Here is a 13,311-nt window from a genome sequence, read left to right as displayed (position 1 = left end):
CCAATCTTTTGTCACTATCATTATTTAAAAATACATGGAATATCATCTTCTGTATTTTCAAAATTCATCTGAGCAAACTAATCACTAAAGAGTGGTTTAACCACTGGCCAACAACAAGCGGAAAAATCTTTCTCAAAACTCAGAATGAAAAGCACAATTTTGAAGGTTTCACATCTGATTTAATATCTAAAAAACACTCCCAGTGATAATACAGTACTTTGTATAGCCAGACAGGACTCCATTTTAGTAGACTTTAGTGGTATTTATAATGATTTATGAATCACTTCATGAATTCCTGGCTTACTCATATGGATGACTATAGATATCTACTTACACTTCCTTTCTGCCTAACAAAGGAGAAACTTGGACTTATTTCAATACAGATTTTTCCCCAAATAAATCACAGGGTGTTACTAAGGGAACTGCAAATTTAATTTTGTTTCTGAAACAATCAGAACCAGCTCGTAACCACTAGGAAACTGCCATCAAGAGTTGTGGCCGTGCCCTGGAGCCCCTACAAAGAGGAACCTGCCAGATCCGCAGGAAGGTGCCTCCTCTGCGCTTTCTGGCACAGATTCAGTGCAGGGATGCTTTGGGGCCCATCCAGTACCTGTCACTTCCCGACTGCAACTAGGAAAAGGCATCCTGCTGGTGAATGACTGGGTCACATAGCAAAAAAAAAGACAGATGGTAAAGTCAGCAAAATTCACCTGAGCTGATGAGATTAGTTTCTAAAATGGCACACATATATGCACACATATACATGCATACATACAAATATATAAAGTTACTTATGCATACATACAAATACTTAAAGTTACTATAAAGTTACTGACCAGTGCTATTTAGAAAGAACATTTTACTACAGTAATTATTGGCTGGAGCTGGCCCAAATGTAAATTAAACATACAATCTGAGCAATCTGTAGAAACAGTGGGGAAGGAGTGAACTACTTCTAGTAGCAGTTTATTCTATTAAGTGCCATGTAGCATGTGGCCAATTGTAAATGAGTATTTGATAATGAGGAAAATACCCAAGCTTTTACACCTTTGTAGCAAAGATATGTACAAGGAATTTACCTAGAACCTCAAGTGGTTTGAGTGCTGAATTGTTTGGGCATCACAAGGCTGAGGAGGTGATTTTAGTAGGTGGAGGAAATAAAAAAGAAGTAGGTGAGAGGGAAACACTTTTCTGTTAAGCTCCCCACCAAGCTGAACTGTCATTTTAAGCCAGGATGATACAGGAAGGTATTATAACTATGATACCAACTTGTCATTGCTCAAGCTGGTTGGAAACAAGGAAAGCAAGAAGGAAATCACCACTGACAGCTATGCCGCACCTATCGCTCTGTGGTGGAGCTCCACCCTTTCCACAGATGTGTGAAAGCTTGCTCACCCTCCCTGCTCACTGTGCTCATACTGAGATGTCTCAGTGGGCTTCTCTCACTTCCACTGCTTGATCGCTCCAAGGGTTGTGAACTGCATGCACTCCACAAAGCTATCGATATCTAAGAAGCCCTGACTACCAGCAAGTGGGCTGGTCTGGACACTGGATCCAAGAATGAAGGTGGCCTGGAGATGACAAGAGAAATTCCAGCTCCCTCAAGGATTGCAGTCCCACTTTGCAAGAAACTCCTCTGACCTGCTGGCTGCTTTACTCACCCACCCTCTGAGAGAGCACAGTAGCTTCAAGCTGCATGAGGCGCAGAGTTTCTTAGCCTTTTTTCTCAGGAGATATTATTCCCAGAGGAGAGAGGAACAGAAAGGGCAACAGAAAGGACACCAGGTACCTTTCTGCTCCACTGTCCTCCCTTCTCTGGCCTTCAACCTCTAACACTGCAAAAGAGGGGAGAGCAGCAATTATGGGAAGGATGGGAGATAGGAATTTGGTGGCTGCAGAACCTATTTTTGGGCAGAATTCCTAAATCGGGGGGAATGGTTAATTGTGAGATAGATGTAGAAGACAGAACTACTACAGCATGAGGAAATTTAGAAGGAGCTAATCTAAGTACTGTATACATACACACACATATGCATAGAGAAACATACAGTTGAAGATAGAGGTCATACCAAGAATTCAAATTTCGAAAATGAGACCAAAAATTGTTTATATTTATTCAAAAAATCTGTAATTTGGTAGCCAATGACATTATTCTGCAATCTGTGACACAATTTCTGAACTTCTGTTCTTAGCAGTGCCGGTACCATGTAGCCCTCCTCATGCTTCTGGCTTTCTTCTCTGCTTGTAATTCCCCTTCTTGTGTAGCTCTGGACTATTTTCTACCCAATTAACTGCAAAAAAGTGACAATATTCTGAGAATATCAGAAAGCAAATACTAAACACAGGTACAAAGATTGTCTACATTCACTGAAGAAAAAGCATAAAGGCAATTTATGTTCATGCTTTTGAGTTCAAGAGAATCAAACTTGTCTGGTCCTTGAGAACTGCTACTCTATTCAGGAAACAGAACTTAAGACCTTCTTAATGTATTGTGGTAAATAAGCAAAATTACACTAGAAAATGCAGACATTTCAACTGACACAATCAACTTTTCTTGCTGACAACAACAAAATGAAACATGTCAAGAACCCAAATACCAAACAACTATTTGGGTTTCAGGACAACAACTCTGTCAGTTTCATACTGCTAGCCCTTTTTTCTATCTTTCTACTTTTCTTCTTTGTTCTAGACCAGAGCTGAGGAATAAAAGTGGATTTCTCTAAATCAAGCACAGCATCATTACTCTCTTACTTCAGCTTGTGTGTTTCACTTTCCCAATTGCTAATTTTCTGGGAAAAATGTTAGTTCCAATTATTCTGCAGCTCCAATTACATCCTGCAGATGACTGGAAACATGACTTTATGCTTGCTTTCAACACGCTTCCAAAATGGAAACAGAATATTAAAGCTAAAAACTTTTGTTTTCTTTCTTCAGAGACTGTATTTTTCTTTAGATACATTTTAAAATATTTTTTTTGGATTATGGTTCTGTTGACTGGCTGGATTTCTAACACATTTTACTAGGCTGCAATAGTTTGGGAACACAGCAAAATGTTACAAAGCTGACACAGTCAGGACACCACCCTTTCACCTTATTTCAGTTGCAGTTTTGGTTAGACGCAGGACAAAGCCATAAGCTCTTTGTAGCAAGTTGCTTCTCCCCCCCTCAGTGTGGTATAAGTGCTCACCAAGTAACAATCCACTCTTTGCTCACTCTTTTTTTATTGCCTATCTATTTCTAGGCAAATCCAGAAAACGTGGGACAGAGTTACAGGTCTTTGTGTTAAACACTACCTTTGTCTTCTGCGATGCTAGTTTGGCTCTGTTCTTTATGCTACGTTAGTGATTTTGCAGCTCCCCAATCCGCGAGTCAGTGAGCAAAACTTTCAACTGCATTACAGCAGCCAAACACATTGCACTATATATCTAGCTAGCCATCAATGATAATCCAGTAGACGTGGTTTAAAAACAGAGAAACATGGCTTTTGCCAATCACAACTTTCAAAAATCAAACATGTTCCCAGAAAGTCATGCATGCATCCACTTGGCCAAAACAACTAAAAAATGAATGTTATACCTGTGTATGAGACATACTTTACTTCACCAATTTTATGTTGAAAATGATTTTTTTTCAAAAACAAAAGTAAATAACCTTCTTCCCCAAAAGAAAAAACAGATTTTTTTCTCTGTGCTTTTGTTTAGCCACCAAACTTACATTCATACAGCTCTGCTGCTCTTCATGGGCCTCATAGTCTGCATAGCAATGATCCCCACAGCAGGTTTCCATCCCCATGGTGTGTGGGGGAGATGACTGGGGGAGATGTGTTGACAGACATTAATTCTATATCCTTCTTTTCAGCCATTAATAAGTGTCTAAAAATCCTTTTCAAGACACAAATTCTCCAACTATAGGAACACAGGAACTGCTATAGCAGATCAAACCAGTGGTACATCGAGCCCAAATAAGGGGTCAGAGGGAAAAAACCTGAGCTCTTCTGACAAGCAACCAAGCACGTGCTTTGATTAGAAGAAGAAAGAAGAGTGGAATTTAGGCAAGGGAAATGTTAAGGGCTGCCTTGAAATACAGATTCCCTGTAGACAGAAATATAACTTTAAAATCTCTCTTGGCATTTTTCTGTGGACATACCTGTATTAGAGAACTGAGTTTCTTGCAAATGCAAATGCAAAAAAAAAAAAAAAAAAAAAAGAAAAGAAAGAAAAATGTTTATTTGGAAAAGAGAGAAAGCATGGAAATAGGGTGGAGAAAATCTCAAGGTCTGCTAGGTTGGCTCTGGTCCAGGTTCAGGGGTATATCTGTGCTACCTCCACTCTTTAGAGCCCATAATTGCTACCTGTCATTTCCTCAGTAATTAAAAAAGAGATAATGTCTCTTAGCAGCCAGTTCTCCTAAGTGTCGCAGGTCTGGAAAGAAATTGCCATACTGATTTCAAAACCTCACTGTTAAGATCTCTAACTAAAGACTTTCTAAGAGCTGTTCCTTGTACGCCGCACACAAAGGGCTTGTAATGTATGAACATTAGATGTTCTGATTCCTTGGCTGGATCCCCTCAGGGGCTCTTGTGTGTCTGGAAGTCTGGCTTGGAGACATTTATTATTTTACAGCAAAGGCATAAAAGGATTATAACCACATACTCAAATAAACAAACAGAAGCACTGTTACAAAACTTATTATAGCATTACAGTCATGCTAAATTGAACAGTTCAGTCCTAAGTCTTTCTTTCTATTCTTATACAGTGTTCAGAAGTTCATGTCAGACTGGGATGTGTTTGTCATGCCTTAGGGCCATACCGCTAGCCATGGTTCACAGAAAGGTTAAAAATCATATGGAGCACTATGCTCTATGCAAAAATTCTGTCCTAGTCTCCAATCTGCTAAAAGGTTGTTTCTTGCATAAACCTTAAAAAGTAAAATATGAATGTTGTGGTTTTTTTTTTGCTAAAGACAATACTACCCATGTTTATACCAAATAATTTCAAGCACCAACAATTTTGCGGCACTGAGCTGCATATGTTAATAGCATTACATAAAAATAGAACTGTTTTTCTCAGTTTTAAGTAGATTATTTTTCAACTTCATTGTATGCCCCTTCTTCTTTTATTATAAAAATGAGAGGAAACAAATATTGCCTTTCATATATATCATTTTTGTGTGCTGTGATCATTTGCTATCATCACTGAACAGTTAGTATTCAAGAGGTTATTGTAAATCAGGTGAGCATTGAAAGTTAGACCCTAACAACTGGAACAATCAAAATTTAAGTTTATTTTTTTTATTGTGCACATTCTCTCCTCTGATGCATGCAGCAGTTTCTTGGATGCACTCTGCCTGACTTGCACTCAGTACATTGAATTTTGCATATGGAATCAAAGTGGAATAAGATAGGTCCCACGCTCAGGTCAGCTTTTCACATTAATTAGGCTTAAGATCTTGCACTACCAGTGCTACAGTCTTGCTCCCACCATTAGGTGGAGAAAGATGGAAGAGAACCCTTCCATTTATTTCTCTATCCCAGTGTCCATGAAGATATGGAGGAAGTTTCTGTCTTGCCCCTCACATACCTTGGTCTAGTGGCTAAAGTGGCAGAGGCACAAGCTTGGCCCTGGCCCACCAAAGCCACAAGGCAAGAGTAGACCGGTTTTAGTTTGATAAATGCATCTAGTCCCAGGGCACGCACTCATCGATCATCCCTGGCTCTGGAAAAACCCAAGCGCTTGCCAGGAACTACATGGAATGGATTCCCTGCTTGTACCCCTAGATCTTGCAGGTCAGCATGACAAGATGGAGATAAATAACGTAATCCATGCTTCTAAAGCCACCAGTTCTGGGGACATACTGAAGTGCTAGTTTGCCCTGTTCACATTTTCATGGCCATCATCATACCCCAAAAACGGTGTAAATGAGAGCCTACTTTCAGAGGTTATATGCAAATGATCTGTATTAGATTCAAGATGTAGTTTCTGTACTAGTTTTCATCCTAAGCATTTGTTTTAAATTGTATTACATGTTCTGTAATCAAGTCAACACTATAGGAATACTTTTTGCTTTTCTGAATATAAATTTCCATTTGCTGCATTGCCTAAATGACTATATTGGCATTTTTCTTTTTTCTTTCTTTCTTTCTTTCTTTCTTTTTTTTTTTAAGCTAGAGCAGCTCTGCATCTCTGCATACAGGAAACAGCAGATAAACCCTTTAAAAGAGAGTGTACACAGTTAGCACAGCATATGAGAAAGGAAAATATCAGGCTAGTTCCTTATTATAGTTATTCTGTTGAATACTGTAGTATCCTGAGGTCTGCAATACGTTCAACAACTTCATGTGTTAAGTCACACTCTGACTGCTACAGTCAGAGTTTCTGCTACAGTCCCCCAGAGTATTCACCTCAGAAATGTGCTGATGAGATCACTATTTTTTATAATGAATTTAACACTTGCAATAGCTGTTGATCTGACGCTGCCCATTACCTGGTGCTCTGGCATTTGTTGGACATGCCTGTTGGACTCACCTAACAGAAAACCACATGAGGAAAGAAAAGCCTTCAGCTACCCAAGGGAGCTTCAACAGCTCACAAGGTTTCCAAGAAGGACCAGAGCCAGTGCCGGGGAAAGAGGCTGGTCCTTGTGGCCAGGAGCAGGCAGGGGAATGAATCCTTAGATGAGCTCAGATGATCACTAACTGGCAATCTCAGACTGCTGTACAACAGCCAAAAAAAAACAATTGTGGCTCCAGATCTGTTTGAATTTGAGTCTGCAGTTCTGAAAATTAAAAGTGCTTTTGGCCCACTATCCGTTTCCCTGAATAATTCTGTTCTTCCATCTCCCTGATGCAAGGCAGAGTTAGTACAGCTTTCCTCAAATGAAAATACGCTCAGTTGTCAGTAAGTAAGTTGTAAGTAAGAATGTACCTAGGGTACATTCTTTTCAGGTTTATAATTGGACATTTTATGCTCTCCAAATTACTGACATTTTTATCCCTCAAAGAAATTAAACACCTTGAAATATATTAATGAAATACATCAGTTTATGTTTTAGAGTGCTGAAAGGCAGGCAGATCAGCAAAATAATGCTTTTAAGTTTCCATACATAGAAGAATTCAATAGCTTTCAAGCTTGATATTGTACCTTACTGACTTTACTACTGAAAATCTATTTACTTAGGCCTCTTCAGTCTTGCAGTCTGGTAGACTTCTGTTTCAATAAGCTAAGTGGAAATCTATAATACGATATACTATATAAGTAATTGCAACCACTGATGAAAATAATTTATGAAATGTCTAAGGATGAAAATTAAACCACTTTCAAGCAATTTGCTTTCATACTGCTGAAATACATAAAATCATGGAAACAGCAAAGCCCAAGGGACTTGTTTCTAGCCAGCAAAAAAAGCCCTGACTTTAAATCAAGCTCTGTAACTACAGAATTAAAAACAAAATCCATTTTCTATCTATTGCTCTTAATAAGAGAAAAGATGCCAAGTTCCTGCAGCTCTGAGAGAATATTGAGAGAAAAGAGTTCAGATTTATGAGTTTCCTACTGAAGGTAAAGAGAAACACTAATTTCAAGGTGCCCATTCTGGGAGGTCTGCTGAGCTCCTCTAGAGTTTGATGTGTCCCAGCCACCAGGACTTGCTGTGTTCAGGACATTGCTGCAGATCAAGGTGGGTTTTGCAGGAAGTCCCTCAATGGAGATGGATGTCATATCCCACATGGGATGCGACAGCTGAGTCCCTTTGCTTCTCTTTTCCCCGAGCAGCAATGTTTCTACCACTTGAGCAGCTTGGTTGCTCCTCAGGCTTTTTGAAACAACAAACAAACAAACAAACAAACAAACAAAAAAGAAAAAAGAAAAAGAGGTGCTCTTACCTCTCAGAGTCTACAGCTGAGAGAAGAGGTAGCTGGTGAGGAAGATGGTGAGGACTGCCCTGCATATTACATCCCGGGGAAGGGAGGCTGACACGCTGGGACAAGGACACAGCTCCTGCTGCGGTGGCACTTTGGCCTGTCTGGGTGCCGGGGAACATGTCTGCTGAAACTGAGAGGGGAGAAACACCTTACATCAGGCACGCAGCAGGACCAGCAGCTAACTGTCCACTACCCACTATCACCCCCGACTCTTGTTCTGCAAAATTTCCTGTGCTAATTTTTATCAGCTAACTGCTCTTTCTCAGGTCTTGCTTTCTGCTGAAGGGTAAAAAAAAAAAAAAAAAAAAAAAAAAAAAAAAAAAAAAGAGAGAGAGAGAAAGAAAAGAAACATACAACGTCCACTCTGCCAAACAAACTTTGCTGCTGCCAAATGATATTCTCCTAAAACCACACAAAACACAAGCTTGTCTTGGGAATTTTGCTTGAATAAGCTGCAAATCTTAATGTTCTACGGCTTCATATTGTAGAAGAAGTGGTAGACATATACCAGGGTATATCTTTTTAGAGCTACTGAACGAACAAAAAGCCCAGTTGTATAAGTAGTGAAATGCTCTCCAACCTTCCCCCAACCATACAAATCTTGAATTTTTTGAAGATCTGTAACCAAAGCTCAAATACTTTTATTATTCTCCCCAGATTTGCCTGGCACTACATACAAAAAAGTAAACTAGCATTAGCAGTTCTCTCAAGTTGCTCTTGTGTGGTTCAAAAACTGAAAAGTTCTGAATGATTAAACAAAAAGCATTACAGGATTCCCTCCCAATGTACTGATAAATTGACCCCAAAATCCTATAATCCGATTTTCAAAAGTTCTTTAAATTAGGCACTTAGGAGGTCAGATACTGATTATCAAAAACCTCTGCAAAACCAGTTACTCCATTATTTTCATTGACATCCATGTGAAGTAGCTTATGCTGACACTGAGCGGCATCCAAAATACTAAATATCTTAAATATTTTATGAAGCCTGAGGAGAAATTACATTACACAGCATGAAAATGATCAGCCAGTGTTTGTTTGTCACATCTTTCAGTTTGTCTTTTAAAAGTTTAGGCCTAGTTTACATTATGAAATTCTACCTATGACATGTTATGCAAGTGAATATTTCAGAACTAATAACCCAACCTCACTGATAAAATTCTAGAATTTAAACTAGTTCCTCAAAGTGCATCAGCACTGGTAAAGGATCTTTCTATGTCTAAAGTATCTGTATGAAAACTGCAGAACAAACTGTGTTTTAGAAGTGATCTTACCACACTCCAATCTTCAATAAAGTGACCCCACTGGTTACAATTTTGAATGCTGCTGCTCAAGATCAAAAGGGCGAAAAGTCCACCTCATCTCTCAAGTCCTTAGTGTATTTTTGGAATAGCTTCTATTGCTTGGTAGCCAACCTTTGTTGTACACTAAGTAATCAGTAGGTAAAACAAAATACCTAATTTAGATGCTTGTGGAGATATTTCAAAGTTTAGGGAAAGTAGGCATGAGAATATGAGACTGGCATCACGGCAAATGAAAGCAGAAGGAAGAAAAAAGAAAGGAATGACCTTGTAAATTAACCATTTTATGCTTACATGCAGTAATGAAAATGAAAAAAATTGAAATAAGAAACAAATGCCTGTTCTGGAAGAATGAGCAGATGATAGAATATTTAACGCCCGACTATCCAAATAAAAAGAGAGAATTGTTCACATACAAGCCTTGTCCTAAGATACAATACTGTCTACCAAGAATCCTTTTCTCTACTGCTCAGAAAACTGGAGGAAAAAATTAGAAAAGTCACTGAAAAATTACCAGCTGAGTCAGAATAAAAATATCAAGAGTTAGTTTATAGATAACTTACATGCCTTTGATAAAAATGGTTTAATGGCTACTACCGAAGAAATCACAAAACAGCCCACATCATGAATAAGATGTGCAATTCTAATTTTTGAACATTCTTTGATGTCTTTTTAAACTTCTACACATTTTTCACTCTCAAGCCTTCCTCTAGAATATAGAGGTAGTTCCTAAGGAGGAGGAAGAAAAGAAAGATTGTGTCCTCCTTCCCCTACGTCTTATTAATTGTCCACCTACCTAATGTGGTTAGAGGATGCTATGCTTACACGGAGCAGAACACATTGCCTGCTAATCTGGAAGTATTTCAAGCAATAATATTCTGAAAAATTCCAGTGAATGCTTACAGCACATATGCTAACTCTAAGCTCTGTGATATAAGTACTAATTTTTTAATAACAGGATTATCACGTAACCAGATGAAATATCCTAGCAAGAAAGATTTGTGAGCCTAAGGATAAATTTTGCATATCCACCTAGCAAAAACTAGGGGCTTTTGCTGAACAAAATGGTAGAGATGCTAGGGGGGAACATGACCCCTGCACAACAGGAGGATTTCTGCCCCGGCCCTGTGTCTTACCATGTCACTTACAATGTTCATGCCAATTCATCAGTAATTGTTCTTTCCCTCACAATGTGAATTCAACCTTTATTATGCAATTTCCAGTAAGTTACATCAAAATGAATATTATAAACTCAGAAGTAAAACTGGAGAAGAAAGAGACAGTCTGAGGGAAAGAACATCTCCTTCTTGAAACAGGCAAGATAATGTTATGAACACTTTGCACACCTCTGTAGATATATATGGCATGTATATGCACTAAATAAAACTAAAGCAAACATCTACAATGTCTTCTTCCAGTCTTAGTAATGCTCTTGCAATGCCTAGTGGTTAGGGAGCTGATGCTCAAGCCACTTGTATAACAACTCTCATTTTCCCTGTATAAGTCTTTAATCCCCCTCTACCTGTCTGTTTTATCTACCTACTGTCCTATCATCAGTATCACAGATGTAAACTCCTTCAGGGAAAGAATTTCTTGTTTTACATGTAGAACACATAGCTCAATATTATTTCATTAAGAAGAAAAAAGCACAGTAAGAATTTTTACTTAAAGAAAGGACATCTTAAGTCAGAGGTATAAAGTAGGCCTGTCTAAGTTTCACAGTACTGAACCATAAGACATTTAAAATGCAGTGAGAACCTTATTGTAAAACCCTGCAAACTTGTCATACAAATTTATTACTCCTCAGCTTGCAAAGAAAATCATGCACTTGAAAAGCTTTAGCAATGTAGTCTGTAGCACAGGAGAGTGCTCTAAAACAAACAAATTCAGTAATTATTTATAAGTGATAGATTCTGGTTTATTCTTAAATGTGAAATGGTCAATTTTTAACAAATAGAGCACAATAAAAATAAAAACTGCATCATTGCATCATTGCATCATTTATAATCCTTCCAATATTAGGGATCTCGGACTGCAGACACAAAATATATTGATATAATGCATAGTAGAAAACACACCATTTATATGTTGTCATTAACAGTGAGTGAATTTCTCAAATTTTCATTCTATGAACTACATGAATCAAAAAAATCTAAATATTTTTAAAAATGAAAACCTAGATTCTACCAGAAATTTTGCATATCATTAGAAACAAGCTCTGAATTTTTGTTTTGGAGAACATGACCATGACATACTATGACATACATCTGGGCTCCCCAGTACAAGAGAGACATTGACCTACTGGAGAGAGTCCAGTGTAGGGCTACAAAGATGATCAGAGGGCTAGCAGCTAAATGTTCACTTTCAGATATTTATTCTGCATATTTCTGTATACAGGAAAAGTGAAATAAAATCCACCTTGGCTTTAAAAGTGCATAACATAGAAGAAAAGCAACCTCCAAGTCAGAAAAGTTTGCTTTAAGGTTATTGGTGGAATAGTTATCTGTTTATGTTTCTACTTGATAAGGAGCAGATATATTTCAGCTATTATGCTTCTCTAACAGTTCCCAGTAAAAGGTATATATTTTCTTTTTCAGACTGTCAAAGTTTTTCTTATATTTATAAAAGATGTCATTGTTGTTTCCTGAGAAATTGGAAGGGCAGCTTTTCTAAGGCACCATACTCAAGCTTTTTGACATTTTGGTTTTCTCTTTTTGGGGTATGAATAATTTTAAGATTGTCATGTCTCAAAAAATAATTCCTTCCGTGTTGGAAATATCTCACTTTTCTGCATGGTACATTACTATCTAGCAACCCTGTGAGTAGTTAATGAAACAATCTATTTCAACTGGATCGGGTCATTGTCAAAATGAAGTGACATGGATTTATTTATTTCTGACACAATACTGATGTGAAACAATACTTGTCTTCTCCGCACCAAGAAAATAAAGCTAGGAAAAATGCGATATCTTATGGTTAGAGGCAAACAGTTGTGTAAGGGAAACCTGTTTATTACCTGCTGAGAAAATACTGCTGGTAGAGGTATGTTGACTAACTCTGATAGTACAAAAAATGCTGCGCAGTAGGATGCAGTGAAAAGTAAGGCAAAAAATAAATTATTATATTGAAGTATCTCAATCATCAGTAAATGCTGGAAATGCCAAATATTGAAAAACAAGGCATGAATGAGATTACAAAATGCCATGACATACCTCAGAAGTCATTTATCAGCTACCCTGTCTGCTGAAAATTTTCACCTCAGGGCTGGCTACAGACAAATCACTTTATTTGGCTTAGGATATCAACAAATTATTGGGCCAAAGATCGTTCAAGTCACTATCAGCCTAGATTCAGACTGATCCAACAGTCTGGATATTAAACATCTAAGCAGAGTCGAGAAGCTAGATTTGTAGAAGATCCCAGTGCTCAAGGGATTTCAGTGGAAACTTCCTGTGAAAACATTCTGAAATACTGTTCCCTGATGTGTTCCATGATATTTAGGCACTTGAAACAACAAGTACAATCTTTTCTTCTCTCACTATGAGTTTTGTATCTACGGCCAGTAGATACTGCCATTATTTTTATCTAAACCTTTCCCAGTATCCAACTCCCTTCCAAAGTACACTAAAAAATAAACACATGTAAGCAACACTGTGTTACTATTACAATGTGGTAGAAGCTTTCTGCCCAAAAACATACCTTTAAAATCTGAAATTTCCTTTAGATTTCAGGTAATAGTTGCTATCTGACTGTGATCAGACTAAGGCATTTAAAGGTCAACAGCATACAGGTAATAACAAATATTTTATAAATTAGGACATAGTCAGTGTAGGAAATACAGCTTTCAATTTCCTGGTCTCTTTCAGTATAAACCTACAGCAACATAAACCACAATAGCCTTGATAAAAGCATATTGAGAACTTGCTACATTTGCAAGCCTCTCAGTAAAATAAAACCACTTTTTCAAGTGGCCACTTCAGATAATGTCACTTTCACTGCTGCACATACCATTCAGCCAACTCCTTCAGTTGCTGTATCTGCTTCTCAGTTAAAACTTGGACTCTGAACTGTACCAGAGTAAAGACTATCAGAA

General features: G+C 37.9%; 1 protein-coding gene across 1 annotated transcript in view; it reads right to left on the bottom strand.

Moving 5' to 3' along the window:
- GLIS3 (GLIS family zinc finger 3) overlaps positions 1–13,311 on the bottom strand; it is a 144,212-nt gene that overhangs the window by 13,404 nt on the left and 117,497 nt on the right. The window contains exon 7 of the mRNA XM_062599941.1: positions 7,880–8,042. Coding sequence (XP_062455925.1) covers positions 7,880–8,042 — 163 coding nt within the window. The remainder of the gene's footprint in view (positions 1–7,879; positions 8,043–13,311) is intronic.

This window comes from Rhea pennata, chromosome Z (assembly GCF_028389875.1).
Source record: "Rhea pennata isolate bPtePen1 chromosome Z, bPtePen1.pri, whole genome shotgun sequence".
NCBI lineage: Eukaryota > Metazoa > Chordata > Aves > Rheiformes > Rheidae > Rhea > Rhea pennata.
This window is presented reverse-complemented; position numbering and strand designations above follow the sequence as displayed.